We start from the raw sequence: 25,911 nt of genomic DNA, 5'->3' as shown, positions 1-25,911 counted from the left end.
ATGTTTCTCCCGAAGTATGGCGTCCTTTAAAGAGGACGCTATGTCGCGGGAGAAACTTTTCGTAGGAAATACTGATTCTTCTCAATTAATATCTTAAAATTTAAAGTTAAAAAAAAAATACGTTCAGATAAACTTAGAGAGAAACATTAAGTTTCAAATGCTGAAAAAATAGTTTCAAAATTTTAAAAATACTAATAAATTATTTCAAGATAACTTCTCCACTGTGTAATCCTTTGTATTCCTGCCATAATTTGTTTGCATTTAGATATTTTTTAAAAACAATTTTCAGCATTTGAAACTTATTGGTGTACTCTAGGTTTACATGAACTTGCCTTACTTTAAATGATAAATTGCTTAATTTGGTGAAGGAGAATATGCCATGAAAGGTTTCTCCCGCGGTGTAGAGTCGTCTGAAATGGCAACCAACAAAATTAAATTTTCAAAAAATGTTAAAATCAACATAAATTTTCGAATTAAACTGAATCAATTTAATTTTCATTTAATCGAAAATCATTTTTATACGCAAGGAGAAACATATATTAGAAAGTGAAAATTGACTACATTTGTTTATTTTTTTCTTTTGAATTTTTCTTTTTTTTTTTTGGTTTTCTTCATAGCCCATAAGGATATGCAAACTAAGTGTATCTTATGCTTTACAATGAGTCATATAATAGCTGTTACCAAATTTAATATGTTATTCAAACTATAACAAAACTAATGATCAGATCTGTAAAAGTAGATAAAACATACGAAACAAAAAGCAACTAAATAAAGACGTAAAAAAAATTACTATACAATGTGGGGTTGAAAAGCAAAGGGTAAGGCGAGAGATCGCACCTGATTTGGGAAACTGTCTGGACATTGCCTTTCCATTGGCAACGAATCTTAGTCTTCCGATCTAAACTGTCTAGATTTTCTTTCTACTTCTTTTTTTACGATTAATCAATATTTCTCCTGATCCTCTATGTTGGAACAAAAAGCAGCGGTGACTTAGGCTAAGAGCGTTTGTCTCCCAAAGAGGTTAACCCAGGTCCGAATCCCTGCAGTGACTAGTTTATACTAATTCTGCTCCTGACTCATACCGACCACAATGTTAACGTAAAATATCCTTAGTGGTAGACCGAGCATTGGTTGCCGTCAGGTTAACAGTGGTACAAGTAACGCAAATGTAGATTATTTCCATCAAAACGTCCTCCTCCGAGGCTAGAATGTCCAACCGCCCGATCCCTGTCAAAACTGCAAGGCATTGGTAGTCGTAAACTCAGAATTGGGTCTGCTGTTCAACACCAGTTATAAAATAAAATACAAAATAAAATAAAATGTTAGAAAGAGGTTCCAACATGGGTGAATTTCACTTTTATAGCAACCAGTCATGAGCAGTATTACACCGACCAGAATTACAATTGTAATCTGACCCATACATTTTGACGATGTTCGCTCGTGTGATTGAGCTATGCTGTGATTCATTGAGATTTATCTATATCTTATTGAAGAAATAATTTATTAATATCAATAATTGTGCTTATAAGCGATTTATATAGGTTCAGTTGCACGCAATGCAATATACATCTATTTTCAAATTGCGGTTTACTACCCTTGCTAAATTTACAAAGAGGAAAAAATATTGAGGAAAAAAATATAGCGCAAATTTTTAACGAATCCCAACAAGAAGAAGTATGAAATAAAATAAATATAATAAAAAAAAATTTATAGCTCTGTACGAAAAAGTATATTAGATGTAATTTCGAGTCGATTTAGTCTCGGTTAATTCTCCAAATATTATATTTATTTCATTTAAAGCTTATTTTAAAATTAACCCTAGGAATTTCTTATTAAATTTTTAAATGAAACAGAAGAAAAGTTTGTGGTTTTGAATAACAATAATAATATTAAATGAAACGCAGACTTTCCACTTTTTTTTCGATGGGTCAAAATTTTACGTTGGTCTGTCAGATTCGAGTTGTGCCAAATTCACCACAGTTTAAAAAAGTTTTGATATATAGTTGCCACCATTTTTAGTACTAAAGTAAACTAAATCTAATTGTGAGTACGGAACTGTTGTTATCGTTCAAAAAACTATATAAAATGAGAAAATAACAATTAAACTACAGCAAAAAACTACGTGAATAAAGCGCAAATGTAAAAGTCTGAAAAGACATACTATAGTTTCAGTTCTATAAACAAGAACTTTCCTCAATGTCTAAACATCAAATAAGGGTAAGAAAGGCTTTATTCACGTTGTTTTTTGCTTTTGTCTACAAAGCACAAATTACACATTATAACATACGAACAATAGTTAGGAATAATTAGTGCAAAGACATTACTAAAAATGCACTTGTTCTTTCAACGAAATGTTTTTGCTGCGAAGCCGTGCATTTATTCTAGTGCAGATGAAAATATGTCTTCAGGGAATACATCAAGAGAATAAATAAATCCATATCAAGGAAAAAGTAAATAAAAAATAGAACTACATGCACTGTAAAAAAATTAAGTTTAATTTAAGGTAAATTTATTTCACTAACAAAAATGGAGGGAACTGTCCACCAAAATGTTTGACAGTGTATACATAAAAATGCCGAGACTATGTTTGTAAATTATGGATCGTTGCCACAAAAATGAATAAAACGACGTACCTGTACTCTCGCTTCACTGAGGTCCAGCCTCATTGCCAATTCTTCTCTTGTAAATACATCTGGGTACTGTGTTTTCTCGAAAGCCCTCTCCAGCTGATGCAGCTGATAGGTAGTGAAAGTTGTTCGACTCCTTCGAATCTTTCTAGGTTTGTCAGGTCCACTTCCATTAGTGGTCTCCCCATCATCTGTGGAATCTAGAGGGTGGTGTGGGCCCCGATTCTGTTGATCTGTCTGTTCTGATGGAGTTGAAGGATTCTCTTCACCCATCACTCCCAAATCGGATAAGGAAGAGCGCTCCTGTCTCTGTACAAGCCTTGAAAGCGTGTCTCGTAGAGCAGCAGTCGGATCTAATGAATATAATTTTGTTTACATCTTTATTCACCTACATGAGTATATATATATATATATATATATATATATATATATATATATATATATATATATATATATATATATATATATATATATATATATATATATATATATATATATATATATATATATATATATATATATATATATATATATATATATATATATACATATATATATATATATATATATATATATATATATATATATATATATATATATATATATATATATATATATATATATATATATATATATATATATATATATATATATATATATATATATATATATGAGTATTTTTAAGAGCATAAGTATAATTATGTATTAAAAAAGCATTTTCTCCAAATAAAATATTCTTCTTATGATTCGACTAATATTAATTTTTAAATGTTAATACCACATTCACGTTTGCCGTATTTTAGTTTCATTGTTGAATTTTAACCATAAAATATTTAATTTTCAAGATTGGCAATCTATTTAATTCATTATTACCAGTAATATTGTGTAGTTAATGATTCGAGTAAAAAATAAATTTAATGCTAAAAATATTTGTTAAATTTGTCAAGCTAATTCAATTTCAATTTATATCTGCGATTTTCTAAAGAGAATTGTAGAAGTAAATCATTTAATACACCATTTAATATTCGTTTAGTTGTCATTAAAAATCCAAGGGTTATTACGTATAGTTAGCAGTTTTCACTTCAGAAGATGGCTTCAAGAAAATTAAGGTGTTGATGACGACAATTTTGTGGTCCTGAACCTTGTACTTGAAATGCAAATGAGAGCAACTTAGAAAAAGGAAAAGACTCGATTGTTTTTATTTTTGTAGATCTTGTATACAATAGCATATTAACAGTACCATGACATATTTAATATACCATGGTACTATTCTGAGTCTTTCCCTTTTATAACTTTTCGCGATTTGCAGATTTTTTTAATATTTTTATTTATTGAAATAAGTTGAAGTTGCGTAAATTTTACCGAGACCTAATAATTTACACCCGTCACATATACATTAGATATTATAATAATAAACATAATAATAATTATTATGTTTTATGTGTAATTTTTAAAAAAAATCTCTCATATGAGGAACCGTTTCCCGATATTTATCTCATAAAAAATTATTGATTTATTTCCGAAGTCAAAATCTATGATCTCTTTCTTTTTATTTCAAAATTGTGATTGATTTATAATTATTTTCCTTTAAACTTAGGAAATAAAATTAGTAAAAATAAATAAAAATTACGATATAACATTACCGTAATTTAAAAGGATGATATCTAATTAAAATGTCTCAGATTTTTCAAACATTCATTAGATTTTGATTTACTTTTATAATAATGAGTACGTCAATGATTAAAAAAACACTATTATTTTTTAGGTTAACACCATTAAAATGAAGTTTTACGCATAACTTTAGAAAATGGGAAACTTTAAGTACAACACAATTGACTTTCTTTTTCTTTAAATTCTACACTGAATAAAATTTTTCAACTTTACATAATGTTCTTTTAAGGCTTTCAATAACTTAATAAATTTTACTTCTTTTCGATTTAAAATAAAATGATATGTCTTACTAATGTATACATTAGTAACATACACTGTTGAATTTTAAAACGGAACTGCTACACTTGATATTTTAGATTGGGTTGATTGTTTTTGATTCGATAATACTTTTCCTAAAGACATTTTTCACTCAATATATTAAATATAAACTGCAAAATATAATTTAAAAAAAAACCTACGTGTAAAGTAACTACAATATTACTATAACTATTGCTTTATACACCACTATATCACTATAACACTATTGCTATAATAATATTACTGTACAATATTCGTAAACAACAGTATAATAAAATTTTTAAGTAAATCGTTTTTAAAAAATAAAAGATTTGATGAAGTTATGGGGCCCACAGATAGGAAAAGAAAGGATAAAAAAATGGTAGGAAATGAGGATATTTAAAAGAAAAAAGCATTTTACTCTGGAATTCATTTTTAATTACTTTTTCATAAAATTGAAGATATTATCTCTTGCCACCCCCTAGCTACTCCATCGCCTCACAAAAAACTCAGAAATTATGTAATGGATATTTTCCCCATTATTATAAAAGGTTTACTTAAGAAAAAAAAACGATATGTAATTTTTGTAACAAATTGGATCAATTTTAAGGATTAAAATTCCTTTCCTACTTTGAGAAATCCGTGCGTAATTGTTATTTATTATTTTACATCATATATCATAAAATGATAAGATTTTTTGAAAAGATGTATGGATTTTGGGAGCGTTAATTCAATGACGTAATATGACATTGTCTCTGTTTTGATGCGTTGTTTTTTAGTTTACTGTGAAAGCTTTATAGATTAAGATTCATTCTCTATAACTTGATTTTAAGAAAATCATCTTTTTTTTTAATATTTGCTTGTTTATTTGTTTATTTATTTTACATCATCTATCATAACGAAAAGATAAGACTATTTGAAAAAGATACGTCATTTTTTGTCAGTGTTAATTCAATAGCGTATTGTAACATTGTAATTGTATTGACACGTCATTTTTTTGTATACCGGAAAAGCTTTAAACATTAAAATTCACTTTCTATATTTCTATTTTATAAAACTCATCCATTATTATTGTTATTAATTATTTTACATCATTTTAAAATACATCATTTTATTGCACATCATTTTAACATTTTAAAATTATTTTTTTTTAAACAAAACGTTAAAATAATAATGTCGTCTTCAGAAACTTAGTTAAAATCAATAAAAAAAAGAAAATTAAAAAAAACTCGAATGTTCAATATGATCTATATTATATTGAATTTCAAAATTTGATTCCAAAAAACTGCTATAAAAATTTACACGATTTAGCTGTCAGATGATGTTGTAGGTTTGAATCAACAAGAAGTATGATGATGTTGTAGGTTTGAATGTACAAGAAGGTGTTGACCTTCTTGTAAACAGACAAGTATTGATCCAAACCTACAATAATATTCTGTTATAAACATACTTTGTTAAAAATTCCGGTTCAAATCACGGTATAATGTAAAAGCATTTTGGGTGCATCATCTGTAAAATCTATTTTACCGCGAATTCCTTTTTACCGTAAAATCCATTTTTCCTCTGAAATATTATACTGCAACTTTATTAACAGCGATTTTACTATAATTACTACAGTAAAATTACGATACATCAGATTTCATGACCATAACAGATTCCAGTAAAAATGAATTTTGCGGTAAAAAGTGCCAGAGTGTCGGTACTTTTTAAAGAAATTTGATTCGGAATTTTTTACAGTGTACTAAAATTAAAGTATTGATCAAGATTAGAATACAAAGTATTGATCAAGATAACACCTGAGACGAGTAATTTTGTCTAACATTCAAGGACTAATCCGTACATGGATGATTTGGAAAATAACACTGAAAATTCAAAAGCTACCTTAATTAAGAATTAACTAAGTAATAATGATTTAGAATTAAATGTTTCAAGTTGTGCATTTTTATTTTATGCATAACTTAACAGAATGCACCATTAAAAGTGTTTATTAACAATATCTAAGTTTTTGATTTTGTTTTTATTTTTATTATTTTTTGAATCGTACTCAAATATTGATATTATGTACTATATGTTTACACTGAGAAAAAATAAAGCATGGTCAAAACTACTAGAATATAGTAAAATTTACCTATTTCTGGCTCTATGGGGAGACTACAAAGCTCGAAAATCTTTACCAAAGCGTTTTGGTTATAATCCTGGTAAAATTAGCATTAAAATATGGATTTCTAATATGTAAAAAATTTGGTTTTGTGACAAAGTTTGATAATTTTATCATGGAAATTTTGAGCATGGTATAGAAACTATTTATTCTTTTCACTTTTGAATTTTTTACTAAATGTGTGGTAATAAGAACAATAATTTTTAATACCAGAATTTCCATTAAACCGTTGCTATCTACTTAAACGGAAAAATTACCAAAAGAATTGTTTAGATTCTGCATAATTCGGTTTTACTTACTAAAATTATAATTTTTATTTTTTTAAATCCGAATAGTTATTACCATTCAGTACGGTAATTTTACATGAATTTTTTTCTGATGATTTAATACGCTTGCCTCCCAATCCCAAGTTTTTCAATCATTATTCATCTCATAACTGATAAATAATTGCAGAAAAATGCTATTATCTTTGGGTAAACGCCTTTTATAATTGGACCATAATTTCTGAATTTTTAAAACAATCAATCTGGATTTTCAAAAATTTAAAACAATGTTTGCAAAATAATTTTTTGAAGTTTGAACTGCTTAATTAGATTAATCAGCAAACTTACTTAACTACTAACCAACTTTTACTGATTTTTTTTTCCATTTTTTTTTTCTTGTTTTGTTTTGTTCACCGTATGCTTAAAATAGAAGGTGACAGGGGCGCATTTTTCAAAATAAAGGAAAAATAAAACATGAAGATCAGATAAAACAAACAAGAACATAATTTTAAAAGCTGTTTTTAAAATTTTTACTGTTAGATGTAATATTAAAACAATGATTCATATTAGCCAAGAACCCAAGCTAATATTTCAGATTTTTTTACTCTGGCTTTTCAATAAGTTTTTGTTATTATTATTATCCCCATTTAAATAACAAATTAACTTATTTGGCTTTTAAAAAGTGTATTCATTCAAACATTCTGATAAAAACTTTAAAAAGCATCGTATTTAAGTGTCCATTACATTTCAAAAAAAGAATAAAATCCTATATTGTTCAGAAATTTTGGTCCATATTAAAATTTAATATCACCTTAACTTTTGAATTTGACGAATTTGAATCTTCTACACCGTTTCATCTCTCAAATGGATAATTCTTTTTTTTTTATTATTAAAAAAATACAGTTTTCTGAGTTTTATTTTTACATTTCAAGATATAAAGCATCTGTTTAGATGTATTTATATTATATCTGTATTTTTTGTTGTTCTTAAATCCCTTTCAGCCTGTCACCGACAAATCTGATTTTCATGAACTCCAAAAAGCGGATTTTAAAAATTTATTTTAGTCTGTGAAAAATATATTTTCACATTTTTACCTCCCAATATTGCATTTTTAAGATATTGCTCTACCCGGTGAAGTTATGGACTTACATTTGGATTGCGACTAAAAGCTGAAAATCAAATATAATAAAGTTTGAAATCTTAAGTAAATATCAAAGGGAGAGAAATTTCCACTTGTCTATTTCAGTTTTCTGAATTTATTGGCTTTATTTACTCTTTCTTTTTGTTTGTGATATATTTTCTGTCGAAACGACCAGATTTTCTTAAAAAAACGGGATGTATCTAATTTTTAGCTCTAAGTAATATGTAAGCCATATTGGGACATTTTGTTTACACAATTTTTTGTGTTCTACTTTATTTTTTAAAAATTTCATTTTATGTTTTCAAAAGATCCGTAATGCTTAAAATATTATTTAATTTTAATCAATCTAATTATTCGAACAAATTTTGTAAAAGGAAAAAAAATTTTTGTACCGGTGACAAGATGTGCAACATCTCACAATTTTTCATTAAATTAATATAACAATAAGAAAAGTAGTTGAAGAAGGAATTTATTCAATGTATTCAATTTCTACACTGTTGATTATTCTATGCATTAAATTTCTAAATTGTTTATTACTAATATTTTAATGTAACTTTACTAGAGCTTATTGATTTTTTGATCAAACAAATGAAATTTTATTTAAGGATTTTATATTTTATTTTCTAACCGTCGTTGAACAGCCGATCCAATTTCGGGTTTACGACTACTAATGTTCTACAGCGTAGCCTTGTAATTTTGAACCCCATCAGGAAGACAAGGGAACTCCTGGATCAAGCATTGGGAGAAAATTGCCTTCGTGGAGGACTTTTTGCTGGAACTAACCCCCATTTGCGTTACATATAGAAGAAAACCACGAAGACCCTCGACAGTTAGCCGGAGGCAAGGAGACTCTAACTCATGATCCTTCTACCACTAAGGATCTTTTATGTCAACACTGTGGTCGGTAGGAGCCGGGTGCAGAACATGTATCGACCAGCCATTGCTGGTATTCGAACCCAGTTCACTTCATTAGAAGGCGAATGCTCTATCCCCTGAGCCACCACGGCTCCTATTTAAAGATTAAATTTTATTTTGTAACTGTCGTTGAACAGCTGGCCCAAATTTAAATTTACAGCTACAGATATTCAACTCCGTAGCCTTGTAACTTTGAGACCAATCCAGAAGACTAGGGAACACCTGGATCAGTACCCCCAGAGAAATTAATCTGTTATAAAAACTTGGAGAACTTTGTGACCCTGACAGATTTAATCTAGTAATGGTGCACCGGTCACCATTTAATACATGGGATTTCTGGCTGATTTCGAACTCCCGTTCTCTCGAATACGACTCCAGCATTCTACTAACCAGGGTATCCTGGCCTCCCAATTTAAGGATTTGCGACCCCCCCCCCCTATTTAAGGATTTGAATGAATCCCTACCAAAAAGTGTCAAAAGTGTTGTTTATTTACTTCTTAAAAAGTTTGAATATTTTCTGCGGCATTTAAACTTAGCCTTTAAGTTTTGAAATTGTGAGGTTTTAAAATCGCGAAAAACCACGCTGGTTTCGAACCACGCTGAAAAACACTTGGAAAAATGCTACAAATTTATTAATCTCAAAAAGATTTTATTTAATTAATTGATATACAAGTCGTTGTCATTGTACTGTTTACAATGATATAAAAACGATTGAGCCTGTTGACGAGAGCATTCTCAACTAACCTTCAACTTTCGTCACCACTACATTAGGAGCCAGGGTACTTTTTTTCGAAATTTTAACCCTCTGAAATCTATTTATGACCCATTATTTTATGGTAAGTATTTTTCCTCTTTTATTTTTGTCGGTTACATTTTGGAGCATCCCGTATAGCGACTTGGTTGTAATCAATTTTAACAATAGCTGCATTCCTACTAAACTTAATAAGACCCAGTTTATTATTGATTCCTGAATTTTTGTTGTTCCATAAATGTTTAATTCTGATTAGTTTTATCAAAATGATTAAAAACAATTTAAGTCACAATAAGAAAAATCAGAATAAAATATTCCAATCGCAATTAGAATTTAGTAGCGATTAGAATAAAATTTCAATCATACTGGAATGCTTAATTTATCACATTACTATCCAAATAAAATGTAAGAGTTTCTTTTAGAGTTTGGACTTATTTCCTACCCTTATCAAAAATTTAAAATTATGAAATGAAGAAATATTCTTTCCTTGCCTGTGTCTCTCTATTATAAATCCAGAACAATTTGTTCTATCATCATTAAATTCAACAGTGGCTGCAGGGGTACATTTAACCCCAGACCCTGAAGTTAGTTAAAGATTTTCGATTGGTTCCTTCGGTAGGGTAGTGTGAAAGACGGAATTTTTTCATTGGCTTTGAACTCTCCACTGATAAAAATGAGACTGCAGAAGATTTTCTTTCCTTAAAGATATTTTAAAGATTACATCAGTGATAGTTGGTAGCTTATAGCTCTAACTAAGAAAACGACTTATTTGCACATTCTATAAAATTTAATTATTTTCTATTCGTTACGTTAGATAAACTCATTGATATCATATCAACATCATGAATATCATAGCATTGGCGGATTATGTGACCAAATTAATATTCCTGAACTTATCTGAAACCAAGTGTTTATTTTGTTCATAATTATGCTTTTAAAACGTGTATCCATAAAACTAAATAATTTAAAATCAGCAATAATAGATAATAAAAAAAAGATATGCATTGAAAGAGCAAAAATTATTGAAGGAATAGTACTAATTTGTATATGGGAGAGGTCAAAAATTGCTATTCTCTTATTAATTTTTTATTGCTATTCGCTTAATTAATTTTGGTAATATGTACAAATTGAAATGAAAAATAGGCTAAAAAGAAAAATTAATCAAGAAATGATACTAATCTGTGTAAAGGAAACATAAAAAATCGAGCTATTGTAGACGCCGATGATACTTATTTAATTTTGGCAATAAGCACTATATGAAATAAAAAAAATGATAATTTTTGTCATCTTTTAACCTAAATACAAGCCTAAATTTTATATATAACCTAAATTTTTGTATGTTATATCATTTCTAGTGACACTTTAAATTTAATTTGTTTAGAATTTCGCAGTTTGTTTTTCATTTATTCAATTCTGTTTTAGCTGTTTTATAAACGGAAACATTTATCGTGTTGCTTGCAAAAATCTCTTTTAATATTGTCATTTCAAAGCAAATAAATAACCAAAAATATTTTTCAAATCTGTTACTCTGATCATAATTTTGTGTGTATGTATATATATTTATAACACAAAATAAAAAAGTTAAAGGAAAACTAAGAATTAAAGAATTAGTAAGTTTTATTAACTGTTCAGAAGTTACAAAATCAATTATTCTAATTACATTTTCATAATAATTTATCTTCTTCTCTTTTGAAATTTGTTTTCCTTTCCGTTTCTTTCCTTGTTTCTTTTTTCCATAACAAAATGTAATTATAACAATAATAAATATTTTATCATCTGAAGTTCTTACTTTTGAGAAGAAAAGTAAGGTAGGGACAAAAAAAGCGATCCCAACATTTTTACATAATAAAACGATTTAAAAGTTACATTTCTTCCTTTTAAAGAGTTATAAATCTTCCTCTAGCATAGCTCAGATACTTCATTTCCCGTTTTACAAAAAGTAAGAGAACTTTAAAAACTCTTTTTACCTTCTACTTGCTTACGTAATATTTAACTTTACGTCATACTACTCAAATAATTACGAAAATGTTAAATTTCGAAGATAATATTTCTTAAAACGTGCCTGATTTTTTTTTGTTTTTAAATTAAACGGCACCTTTTGCACAGTGTGAAGATAAAATGAAAAAATAAAATTTATTTATAACTTATTTAGGGAAGAATAGAACCTAAGTTTAGATAAAACAAACAATTATTGACCTTATTGATCACAAACATGTAAAGGGGTTTTGATGGGTTTAGTAAGGAACAAACTTTTGGATTTATCATTTAGATTTGGGGACTATTTTTAAACATCGAGTGCTCTGCAAACAAAAACCTTTTTCAAGAGACTGGCATACAAAGTTTAATAGATTAATTAATATTTGCATATCTGGTACAAATAAAGGGAGAAATATACCTAAGATATCTTATGATAATTAATTCATTAACAAATCATCGAAAAGGAATGTAATTGAGTTTGATTTAGAAGAAATTTTATATTTAGCTAGTTCCTAAATAGTTGAAGATTGAAATAAATAAGAAAAAGCTCGAAATTACCTAAAAGGTGTGTTTTGGGCCCAATATAGATATCTGATATCTAAAATTGGAAGGTAAACTTCATCCGCCATTTTGAATTCAAGGGGGCGGGATTAAAGAATTTTCTTAAAACTCTACCTTTGAAGTCGATGGATTAGCTTTCTCAAAAACTAATGCACGACTCTTATTAAAATTTTACACACGTTTTCTAGATAGAACTGATTAGATATTGAAGGAAGGGTATTTTTTTTTCGTTGCCAACTATTTTTACAAGGCTATTAGGTCATAATTTTACCGAAAATAATAAGGCTTATAAATTTATCAAAAATTCAAACTTCAATTTTTTTTCAAGGCTTTTCCCTCATTTCAATTTTATCTAGAGAAATTTGCAAAATTTTAGTAAAATCAATTCTGCAGTTTTTGAAAAATATTATCCACTGCAAAAATACCTTTTTTTCCTAAGGGATCTAAAAATATCTGCTCTAAACGTGTAAATTTTCATAAATTTCAGATGAAAATTTTATAAAATACTGTTAAAAATTGTTTTTCTTTTGTTTAAAGTTTTAATGACATATTTTTTGTACATAAAAACAGATGAAGAACATATGCTTTCCCCTCTTTTTAAATATATTTAACTTCTTAATTTTTTTAATTAATTAAAAATTAGGAAAATTATCTTTTTAAGCTGACTATTTACTTGATTATTATTTTTTCTGCAGACATGCAATGATGATGAATCTTCAAAAAATGGCTTTCTTTTAATTTTTAATAGTATTTTTAATAGTAATAATTAGGTGTTTCGTCTTTCAACATCTTAAGTCACTCTAGGAATCATTAGATGATGTGTCAAAATTTCTGTCACTTTTGTAAAGTTATCATTATGAAACATGCATGCTTCATTCACTCAGATAGCAATTGATCCTACAGAGATTTTTAATCAACTTAAATTTAAAAACAACTGATTTTTTTAATAAAAAAAAAGCGTTTACTAATAATTACCAATAAAAATTTAAAGTTTTTGTAAAAAGTAAGCATTAAAAAATGCACTTATTAAGAACAAGGGAAAATATTTTTCCTTGAGATTTTTTTAACAGATCTTCTATACTACAATCAGTTTTTCTCTCCATGCTACAAATTGTTTTAAATAACATTTTTAGTTATTTTTTTCACCGAAATACGCAAGTTTAAAAACATTATAAACAACAGGGAGTAGCCTAAAGGTTGTAACAAACTTCTAGAAGAAATAAGGCACATCATCTGGATCAAAATTGCGTAGTAACCCATGTCCAGAAATACGCCTATAGGGGCGCTTTCTCATTATGTGCTGTTTCTTCTTAAGTGTGCTTCTGAACAAATCATAGCCCCTAGCTGCGTATGCCGGCCTTTCAATTTTAATGGTAATGATATGCCTTAACTCCCCTAAAAGTGTGTTTCAACATTTAACCCATTTAAATGTTGTATATTATGTTTTTAAACTTATACATTTCGAAAAAGTTTCTAACTTAAAAATGACTTAAATTAAATGACTATTAAAAAAAAAAGCAGGAGCAAAACTAATTTCTAATCTTTACATCATCACACCCGAATTAAGCGAGATCAAGTATTTGAAAAAACACGACAAAAAAATTTTTCCCTAGTGAAATTAACTAATTAACCCATATAAAATCTTAATTTATCATTTTTCAAAATTTATTTAAATTCATTCAAAATATTAAACATTTACTTTTACGGTTTATTAAAAAACGCTGTATTGAAAATTTGAGAAATAGTAAGGTTTATAAAAATCAAGTCAATTCAAGAGCTTAAGATAATAAATAATTCTCAAATTTAACTATTGAATAAAAATAATGCATACACTAATAAAAATAATAAAAACATACGATTTTTTGATTAAGAATTTTAACATATACTTAATTCCTCACAAACAACACAGTTTAAAGTTCATATTAATTTAAAATTCAAAAAAAAATTTGCTTCAGCAGACGAAGAGAAGGATTGTAAATTTTCCTAAACATGCTTACGTAATGTTTGAGCCATTACTTTTTTTTTTCAAGTATTTGTTAATAACTCTAATTCTGCTCAATATTTTACAGCGGATTGAAAAACAATATTGTTCAAATTTTAACAACTTTTATATGGTGCCAAATTGAACCGTATTAGATGGCTTCTTAAACTTGATTACTTGATACTATGGTTCAACTTAAAAGGAAGCATTATGCAATTTAATACCTTAATAAATTTGCAGCAACCTTGAACAATATTATGATTCAAAGTACCGATATTATGGTTCAGTATTTAATCAATTTTTTGATGGAGTACACTGACTTAATCCCTTTTACTTATTCAAGATATTTAATTTTCATTCATTAAATTATCAACGCGACTTTGCTAAGAGAAAAAAAAGAAAAAAATTTCAATTAATTAAAATTTATTATTTATTTCATGCTTAAATTTAAATTTTTACTGATTATATTTTGCTACCATGAATAAAATTTTTTAAAAAAGTATATTTAAAATAAAGAAGGAAGAATCAGCTTTAGTTTCTTTTAGTTAGTTATCGGTTCATGACATTCAATTTAGTAGGATTTCGGATACTGGCATAAAAGGTATTGAAATGAGGCGAAAAAATAAACCTAAAAAAACCTAAAAGTTCCTAGTTTTTATGATCCCCTTAATAGATGTTTTATAACATGCGTATGAAATAAAAATGTTTTGAAACTTGAATAGGTTTTTTAGGCATAAATAAAAACACCATGTATTCTGCTTTACATCATATTTTAATCATAATGCTATGTAATACTAAGCTACTGTACTGCAAGAAAGGTAAAATTAGAAACATTAATTGGCACATTCTTAAATTATTATACGAATATTTTGCGTAAAAGTTAATAAAATGGCTTCTATCCAATCGGGGACACTGTTTTCATCATTTATTGCTCATCATATCATGATTGATAAAATAGTTTTAAAATTGATCAATCTTTAAATTTTCAACTTTTCTAACTAATGAGACGAATAAAACAGGTAAATATTAGATAACACGTATCATTAAATGCAAAATGGGAAAATTATGTGCTAAAGGAAATGTAATGGTTGCTATTTAATCTGCAAGGAAAAAAAAATCTAGTAATATTACTGTACTGTATGGTAATGACATTTATAATTTAAAAAAATTATTTTAAAAATTGTAATTCAGGTTAATAAAGCCAAAATTTACGGTACTTGAATCATTCATGTGGTACCGATTTAACGAAAATTTTGATTTTCAAAATTATAGGTTATAGTTCTTATTACCACACATTTAGTAAAAAATACGAAACTTAAGAGTAAATTTTACAGAATAGATAATTTTTATGCCATCTTCTAAGGTAACATGATAAAATTACCTATTTTTACCACATTTTCCGAATTTTATCACACATTATAAAATCATATTATATTGTAAACTTAACCAAAATAATTACTCCGAGAAAAATTACCTAACCTATTACCTAAAATTACCTATTTTGGTGATCCCATAGAGCGTGAAACATGGTATAATTAACCAGATTCTGGCAGTTTTGATTATACTTTATTTCTCAATGTGGAATATTTTATTTCGAACTTATACTGCCCATTGCATGATTATTAATACAATGACATCAAATAAAATTTCTGAATTATTCATTTCTAAATTTTCAACTTTTTTACTGATGAAGAGGGAAAAAATGGGTAAATATCAGTTTCGTGACATCATTAAATACACATTATGTGCAAAGGGTAGTAAAATGGCTGATATCCAACCTGGAGAAATAAAATTACTAGTATGCAATTTGATGCACTGTATTTCAAACTTTACTGCCCATTGCATCTATATTTAAATGTTTGTTTGTTTTTTTTTTTCAAATTATTTCTCATTAATGTATTTTTTAAACTGTTATCAATACTAATTTAATCACCGTAATCTAAAGGTTTAAGCCAAAATTTAGTTGTAATTTTTTTTTTTCTTTTTTTTTTAAAAAAAACTTTTGGGAAGTTGAGGTAACGACAATACTCATAAACGTACATGACAAATCTAACGTACTGCTAAAAATATACCGAATTTGTTAATCTCATATTAAACAAGTTTTACTAAGCAGAAGTTCATTTTTATAATTTTCAAGTTCATAACATGGCAAAATTTAATTATATATACATGATGCAATTTTAAAAATTATAGAATTCTATAATAAATGTAATTTAGTTATTTTGTTGTATAGGCAATTTGTATAGTAAATGAATTATATTAACATAAATTTATTCCAAAATTCCATTAATATTCAATACTTCATATAAAATATAGCTATAATTTGTGAATCAAATTAAATGTTTATAAAAAAAAATAGAATGTTTGTATTATTATTATAGAATTTCTTGCAACATAAGAAATGTAAAAAAGAAATATAAAGTAAGTCGCTAATGGATTAGTTTAATTTAGTGAGCCCTTTCAAGAGCTCTAACAATACATACTGAAGTAAATGAATTAAAACAAAAACTTGCCATTTTGTCATTATTATTGTTATTACACAAAATAAAATCTTGCACGAAATATTAAGAAAGTCAAAATGTGTATGTAAATCAAATATAAATTTCTTAACCTTTAATTTTTTTTTCACTCAAAAATATAGAATTGAAAAAACATACTCAATACCTCTATAGCATAATGTTGTGTATATAACACTACTTCGGAGGAGCATGCTACATTTTTCTGGCACAAACGAACACAATACGAAAACTAGTTTAACGTTGTATCATAATATCGATGTTTAGAACCATAATATCAAGCAAATAGAGTCATTCAAATTGAACCATTGTACAGTGTAATCATATTTACAAAAAAAAAAAAAAATGATTTTTTGGTACGATTATTTGGCTTATTTTGAAGCCACATTATCGTACTAAAGGTCTATTGCAAGTTTATGCAAATTTGAACAATTAATGTGGTTTAACGCGATATAAAGTTTCTAGCAGTGTAATACAATGACTTTAAAATTCTACTTTTGCTTCGATTTAATTTTTATGGCTAAGATTTTTATAGGTCTATATTTTATCACTTTATCTACAATTTCTATTCTGAGATTAATGATATTCTGATTAGTGATTTCTGTTCTAAATGAATGATTATTTGTAATTCAAATTCAACATAACTAATTAACATGCAATATGTTACATATTAATTAGCTCGAACATACCTAAACTTGCTAATTATCCAGAAGGCATCACTAGATTGGAAAGTTACAAGAAATGTGATGTGCAGATTATGCAGAGATCTTTAAAAACTAATGCTTACACATAATTGAAATTTTTTAAAAATCTTTTGTACAGTTTTTGAAATGCAATCCACAGTACATTTCTCTTCACAATTGATTATTTTTAATTCGAATCTAATCCATTTAAAAGTACAAAGATATGTGCCACGGAAATTTGTAATATTAAAGCATGTTTATTCATTTGAAATAAGTTTTTGTAAATAAAGGTGTTCGCCAAGTATTATTTATAAATAATTAGTTGTCATATTCTGCTAAAAATCAATTTTTAAGACAAATTTTTTTTTTTTTTTGGCATGTTAAATAACATGCCTTAATCTATTACACCTTATTACAATGTAGTTTTTTCTATTACTTAATACACTTCAAATAATGGAATAAGATTTCTATAATAGTTTTTATTTCAACAATAGAACCTGAATCCGCTTTCATATGACTTTTAAAAAATTTGGAAGGCGTATGGTTCACATTATGGTTCAAATCTACTGCTTAATATGGTGCCGAGATGACCCATATTTCCTACTTAATGAACTTTATTGCATAATACTATGGTTCAGTTGAACAGCGTAGATTTGCACCCAATTACGGTTCAAAACATAGATAATGTGGTTCAACGTTAAATTGATTATCGCTGATGAAGTGATTGACTGATTTACTTCTTTGGTTATATTTCTTGATAGAAAAAATGTTCCTAAGATGAAAATTAAGAAGCAACATGACGCAAAAGTCAAGTAAAAAATTGTTAGCTCTCTTAAAAAGAAAAAAAAATCTTTGTTTTCATTTTGTGGATAAAAAAAATGTAGTCTTGAGTATTTGAAATTGACGTTTTAAAACGATGTTCTAACATTATACTGACATCCTTGTAAATTACTTTTAACGAAAATATCACCACTTTTTTGACAATTTTCCCATTTTTATCAGGTTTATTCCATTACTACTGGTAATTATTTCTTAAGGTCAACAATACAAAATTTTCGTTTATATTTTAACCCATTTTAATTATAAATTTAAAACGAAATCCAGTTTAAAAGAAAGCTAAATTTATTATCTGATTAAAATAAATTGAATATTCGAATGTGATTCTTTTTTGAACACCTGCTCAATGAGAAAAGCTGCGAATTAATGAAGATTTATTTACGAATTTCAATGATAGATTCATTATCATTAAAAAGCAAATCGTGAAATTTTCAATTGACAAAAAGAAGCTCTCATCCATTAAAAGCAACCACGTGCCAAAGTTAGTGCATGAAGATTAAAGTTTCGAAAACAAAATTTACTTACCTCTGGTATGGACACTAAAATCAATGGCTCCATCTGGTTTACCTCTTGGTTCACCAACTTCTTGAATGTCAATTAGATTGGGACGACGCACAACGTCTCTGCCTACATTCAGAAGTCTTTCGATACTATACAGTGAGAATCTACTGGGCTGTCTATCAAGAGTCGGTCTTGAATCTTCCATTTCCATGAAACTTTATAATTCTGAGTAAAATGTCCAATATCACAATTCGCTTTACAAAAATATACACGGAAACTTAACTTTTCTTGCTCTCTGAATGAGTTTAATCATCTTCTCTCATTTTCAGCAACAAAGTAAGTGTTCACTACGATCGTTTAACTCTTATAATCGATTACTTGAATGGATTAAAATCGTTTGCTTTAATTGTTTCGAATAGTTTTTTAAGCAACGAAATTTATCGGTTGCTTGAAATAATTACATTCGTTTTATTATTTTTTTGATCGTTTGCAGCTCTAAAAACTATTTTTTGTTGTAGGAATTAATTGCCTTTGCTGATTCAATCACTTCATGTTATTTGTCGGCTCATTCAAGAATAATTGTCGGCTCATTCAAGGATCATTGTCGGCTCATTCAAGAAACATTTATTGTATTGAGGATTTTTTTTTCTGCAAAATGATTTTGTAAGGATATTAGAATAGTTTGTAACTGCAAACTAAATAATTTATACTTTTTTAATACTTAATTTAAAAGATTTGTTAAATATTGGCTTGTAACACACTTTTGTTTTATTGAGTATTCCATTTGTTTTACAGCTAAATGTCTTGGAAAGTCCTACATTCTCTTGGAAGAATTCAGCTCGAGTCGCAAAGTGCTGCGTGCTTTTGACAATGCATTTAAAATTCTATCGACACATGCCATGTAAAGTTTATGATCTATTACTGCTGTCACTGTTGAGATCTGGAAAGAACGTTTTACAACTGAATCAGGTATCAGCGACCATAGGGGAGGGGAGGGACCGGAAGGACGGATGGACAGCTGGAAACACCCCTTCCTGCAGAGAAGGACCGGTGAACTATCTGGTTAACGCAATTATCCCCCGAAACGAAACCTTGAGCACCCATAATGAAATATTTGTCTAGAAACGCTTAAGTCGTTTGCCGCTCTCTGATTGGTGGATGGGGGGTGTGCTTCGGTTGCCGCCTAATTCCTCAACTCGCTCGCTGATACGTGAATCGCCTTCCAACGAGCCTCGTCTTGTCGGTCAAGTGGAGTGCTGGCATTTGGCGACAGATCTCCACCTTTGGCATTCTAATTTCTATTAACACATTTTTTAGTAAAGAGGCAGAAGAAAAAAAATCATTGCAATTATAAAAAGGAAATAATAATAAAGAAAAATGTTGGATTTTGTCTGAAGAGTTTGTTTCTTTTATTATGGATACAAGTACTTTATTTTTTGTCAAACTGAATTTCAAAATATTTTGGATGTTTATTTGCTTCATCATTTCATCAATTTTTTATACTACTCCACAATAATCGATTCGATTTATAGTGAATTAGAATTTAACATTATTTTGAAAGAAAGGAAAAAATTTGGGTTAAATTTTTATTTTATATGGGTTCAAAAAGTAATATCTTCCTTAGCAATTATTGAAGATGGAACATATAATTAATTTAACATTATTGATTGAAAACTAAGCTATTGTAAAGAAAAAAGATCACGTTTTAAAATTCTTTATTTCATCGACACTTTTACTGCAATAGGTTTTCATCATACTGTTTACATAAAAGCATATAGGACAATTGTCTTAAAGGTTCTGAAAAGGAAAAATGTGATCAGCATAGAAATAAAATGGCTGAATTAAAGTGACTCGATATTTTTTCAAATTTCAATTTCGACTGTAACATGTTATACAAATATTCTAATAAATTATTTATCAAATTTCAATACAAATATTTCATTTTTATGTAAGTTATGCATCTTTCAAAATAACGGAATGAAAAAATTAAAAATCTTAAAAAAATTCTTTTACTTCTCTCCACTCATTTTTTAATATTTTAAAACTTAATATTTTCAAAGAAGTTTTATGTCACCATAAAATGTTGATCAGTTCAAAATTAAACTATTTCAAAACTTATGTTTATATTTTATACGTATGAGTTATGTCTTCTTTAATAACTGTTATTGAGGATTACTTTATATTCAAAAATACATGAACAGGAACAGCAAATGTTCTTGTATGCTATATGAATAATTCTTAATTCGTTAGGTTAAACTGAGCTTATTTTATCTATTTGCATAACTTTGAAATGTCGAGAAAGCATTGGAAATAATAAAAATTAAGAAAAGAGATGAAGAGAAATTATTAAAATAAAATATTAAAAAAAAAGTATTTTGAAAAAAAATTTTTTTAAAAAGAATTTGTTAAAAAAAAAAAACAGAAAACGAAAAACAAAATAATGAAAATATATAATCTCGTCATCAGCTCGCACGATTATATCCGTGAAAAGGAATGCACTCCTTTTTGCGGATGATTAGTTCTATATAGTTGCAGCTTATGCGCAGTAAATAAAACTTATTAATTTTCTTAATTCTTAATTTTTTCGTTTTCTCTCTTTTCTTTTCATCCTTTTTGACTTTTTATATATATATATATATATATATATATATATATATATATATATATATATATATATATATATATATATATATATATATATATAGATATACACAGTCAAACCCCGCTATAGTGAACCTTCAAGGGACCGAAATTTTGGTTCACTATAACCGGGAGTTCACAATATCCGTTCCGCAAGCAATTTAACTAATGGTTCCCAAACTCCTCCCTTTTATTACACATTATTTAAATAAATGACTGAAAAATATTATTTAGTAGCGAAAAATGTGTTATTTTTCATTACTCTTCGTCTTGCTTACAGAAAAAAAAAAAAAAAAAAATTAGTAATCTTTAGCTGATGAGCAATCCTGACAGAAAATTCATATTGATCCCACTGACACCTTACAGGTGCACTATCTGCTTGGTTTGTTTAGGGATGGGAAAGTGAGATAAAAGAAGCCTATCGTTAAATTCCCCTCTATAGATGGTTTTAAAAATCGGTATATGTATTTATTTTAAAGTAAAAATTTCAAAATTAATACAAAAAAAAATGAAGAAAAACATTAGTTGAAGACAGAAAAAAGTTCATTATATCCACAAAAAATAACATTATACGTGTATAGCAAGGCACGGGACGTAACATTTCGTTCACTATATCCGGGAGTTCACTATAGCGGGGTTTGACTGTATATATATATATATATATATATATATATATATATATATATATATATATATATATATATATATATATATATATATATGCAGTGAAACCTCCTGTTATGGACACTCCTGCAAAACGGACGCCTATCAATGCGGACATATTTTTAATTCCCCGGAAATCTTCTATGAATAATCCATTATGTACGTTCTCCGACGTTCTTCCACTCCCATAATCGAAAGCGGACTGTCATTTTCGTTATTTCGTTGTATTTTGTTATTGAAACGTTATTTTCTATCTCTTCAAACCGAACACTACTTTTTCAAAATTTGAAGAAAAAAAATTTCTGCTTTAAATTGCAAGAAAAAAATTCAGCTTTTCAACATTTTTGAAGCATGTAAATATTTTGCCTTATCCATAACTGAAAATGTTGTTAAGCTATTTCACTACTAAAGAATCAATCTTTCTCCTGTTCCCATGCCTTATCTTTGTAAAGAAAGGAGAGAAAATAATGTTGCACTTGTGAAATAATTCGGACAGTGGCAGCTTTCGATCTTTTCTTCTGGACAACACAGGTTATGAGACCTCTCAAGTTGAAATGATGTCTTAAATGCTCTCAATGTTTCTTCTTCACTGAAAATTTCTTTTATTTTCTTATCAATTTGAAGACTGTATTTAAAACAGCTGGTGTGAAAAAGAAAAAAAGAAAGAGAACAAAAGTATAATCTATGAGGTGTTCATATAAATGAAATAATTATTCAGACACTTGAAAGACTATCAATTGTGATTGAGTGAAAGATTATTAATTGTGAAAGATTATCAACTTCATAAGTCCTCATGACTTACAGGTATGCATTGCTCTTTTTTTTCGGTGAATCATGGGAGATTTATCTCTAGCTACATCTAGAATTATGTATTGATATCAAGTTTTTAAATATATTCTTTTTCATAGAAGAAATATATTTTAAACTTTAAATAAATATTCTTGTAGGTAGTTATTCTAGATCATTTAATTATTTCTATATCTCTGAACATATTCTAAAAACTATGTATGGTGTTAAACTTCGTTATAAGGGTACCATTCCCGTAAACGGACAACTCTCATAAACGGACAATTTTTTCGGTCCCAAGAATGTCCGCATAAAAGAGGTTTTACTGCATATATAAATATATATATGTATATGAAAAGAAACTTTTTTTCTTAAATAATGTTGTTACAGTATTTTTAATAAAGTTATTAATGAACTTGGGGTAAGTTAATAGTAAATTAAATTCTGTTCAAGTTATTTATAAGGTCATTTTCTATTAAAAAAAAATTGCGGGATTTCCATTTAGGCAAAAAAAAATTTAAAAAATTTAAAAAAAAAAACTTTTCAATTTAAAAAAAAAAATTACTTCATTATCAACTGAAAGCTTATGCGTGTTGCAAATAGTAAAAATCAAAGGGAATTATTTTTAAAAATAATGTCTCTAAAGTTAACGTGAAAAAAAAAATTTCTAATTGCCTTTACATTCATGACAATTTAAATGCAGTTTAGAATACTAAAAAAGAATCCTTAGGGGTAATTTGAAAATAATGAATGTAAAATACTTGTGAAAAAATAATTTTATTGCTTTAAAAATTATTATGTTTGGACGCATTTTTAAGCAATTACTAAAGAGAATCTTACAAGTTAATTTAAAAATGATGCATATAAAATGCTTAAATAAAAAAAATTCTTATTGTTCAAAAAATCATTACCCTTTTCGATGCGATTTTAGAACAAATGCTGAAAAAGAATCCTAGGTGTTAGGCAGAATAATTTCAATAACAATAACTGTAGAAAATATTTCATCTTTAAATCCATTGACATAGTTGACGGAAATATTTGAAAAAAATATTTCGTTTAGTAATAGAAAAAATCTATTTGAAGCGTTGTATAAATAATTTTCTTGTATTTTTTTAAGTAAAATATTAGATTCATTTGGGTAAATTAATTTATGAACTCTATTCTTTCTTAACATTATAATAATGAAAAAAAGCAATTTTAAGTCTGATTTGAGAATGAATACTGACTACACGTTCTGTCACTCATTTCAAGAAATTTCTATAAATGATATGTGTAAATTATAACAGAAGATGCTTATAATTCAATTTTTTTTAAAGAAGTATTTATTATTACAGATTTTCTTCTTACAGAAGATTTAAGGCACATTTTTAAAATTATAATTATGCGACTTAAAATAACCTAATAAGTAGTAAAATATTAAACAGGACTTATGTAAAATAGATGTGAGAAAATAACAATTTTTGTTGCTATGTACACTTTTAGAGATTTTTTAAATATGACTCATTCAAGTAATTCTTTTAAATGTAACACTTTTTTTAAGCAATTCTAAATCTGTAAATTTGATCAGTATATATATATATATATATATATATATATATATATATATATATATATATATATATATATATATATATATATATATATATATATATATATATATATATATATATATATATATATATATATATATATATATATATATATATATATATATATATATATATATATATATATATATATATATATATATATATATATATATATATATATATATATATATATATATATATAATTCATTTTTATGAAGTACTTGAGAGTTTAGGAACGATCTTAAAATGCTACACAAAATGATTGTATGGTAGCAGATGAAAAGCCGATCAAAAAAAAAAAAAATTTTATTAATATAATATTTAGATCAATCATAAATATACCTAACAAACTCAATAAAATTATGTAACAACTGAATTTTTTTCATTAATAACCTTATAATAAAACTTTTAGTCTCAAAGAATTGGAATAATGGTTTAAAATCAAAATTATTATTTCTCATATTTCTTTACTTAAAAACTAAATAAAAAAATGGGTAAAATTTTAATTAGTTCTATTAGTTTTAAAAAAAAAACTAGCTTCATCTGAATTTAATTAACTGGATTACTTCCTTATCTTCCTAATATAAACTAATAGCTGGTTTCAGCCCAATTAGAGTTAATAATTTTTAATTAAAGTTATATTTGAAAATAATAAAAACAATACATTAAATAAAAATAATGTTTAATTAATTTATCGATAAAGTATTTTATTCCATTAATTATTATTAACTACTCATAATCTATAAATGTATTTATTCACCCCATCATACCTAATCAGTTCTTAAAACCAATTTTAATTTTTTGGTACGATATGCAATGTTCCCCTTACAAAAAGTAACTCAACAAAATCGTCTAAATTACATTTTCCTTTTAGATCAACAGAAGCAAATTGGGATTAGCCATCCATTATTGAGAGGAGCCTCATGTCTGGAAATTTTTCAAGGGGTTATATTCAACTCTTTCTTTAGAACGACACTTTCACAAAGAGAACTAAGAATAGTGAACTACAGCATTAAATGTGTTGAAACCATGTAAAGTGTAAAAGCCCGACAAACTCACTATAATAGCTAAGATATCACACTTGAATAGGCCTTTGGCAGGATCTATAAAGATGTTAACTGATCCGGGGATCTTGTATAAATTGAGATATTAAAGTAGCGTTCGGTTTATGTAAACAAAATTAAAGAGAAATAATTTAAAAAAAAAGGTTTGAGAAAATATATTGAAAAGAGAGAAAAAAGAAAACATTCATCTTTATTATTAATTTGCCATTAACAATGGCGGACATTAAATATCTAAAATTGTTTTATCAACTGATTTAAATTTTTAACTTTTTAAATCACAAAAATGGAGAAACTACCACTAAATATAAATA

General features: G+C 27.0%; 1 protein-coding gene across 1 annotated transcript in view; it reads right to left on the bottom strand.

Moving 5' to 3' along the window:
* LOC107457082 (uncharacterized) overlaps nt 1-20,051 on the bottom strand; it is a 30,512-nt gene extending 10,461 nt beyond the window's left edge. Inside the window, exons 1-2 of the mRNA XM_016075141.4 lie at nt 18,883-20,051; nt 2,634-2,980 (exon numbers count right to left, since the gene is read on the bottom strand). Coding sequence (XP_015930627.1) covers nt 2,634-2,980; nt 18,883-19,069 — 534 coding nt within the window. The 5' untranslated portion in view covers nt 19,070-20,051. The remainder of the gene's footprint in view (nt 1-2,633; nt 2,981-18,882) is intronic.
* Between the last annotated feature and the right edge of the window lie 5,860 nt (nt 20,052-25,911).

The sequence above is a fragment of the Parasteatoda tepidariorum genome, chromosome 7 (genome assembly GCF_982258835.1).
Source record: "Parasteatoda tepidariorum strain Cologne lab strain chromosome 7, Ptep-v5.0, whole genome shotgun sequence".
Classification (NCBI taxonomy): domain Eukaryota; kingdom Metazoa; phylum Arthropoda; class Arachnida; order Araneae; family Theridiidae; genus Parasteatoda; species Parasteatoda tepidariorum.
This window is presented reverse-complemented; position numbering and strand designations above follow the sequence as displayed.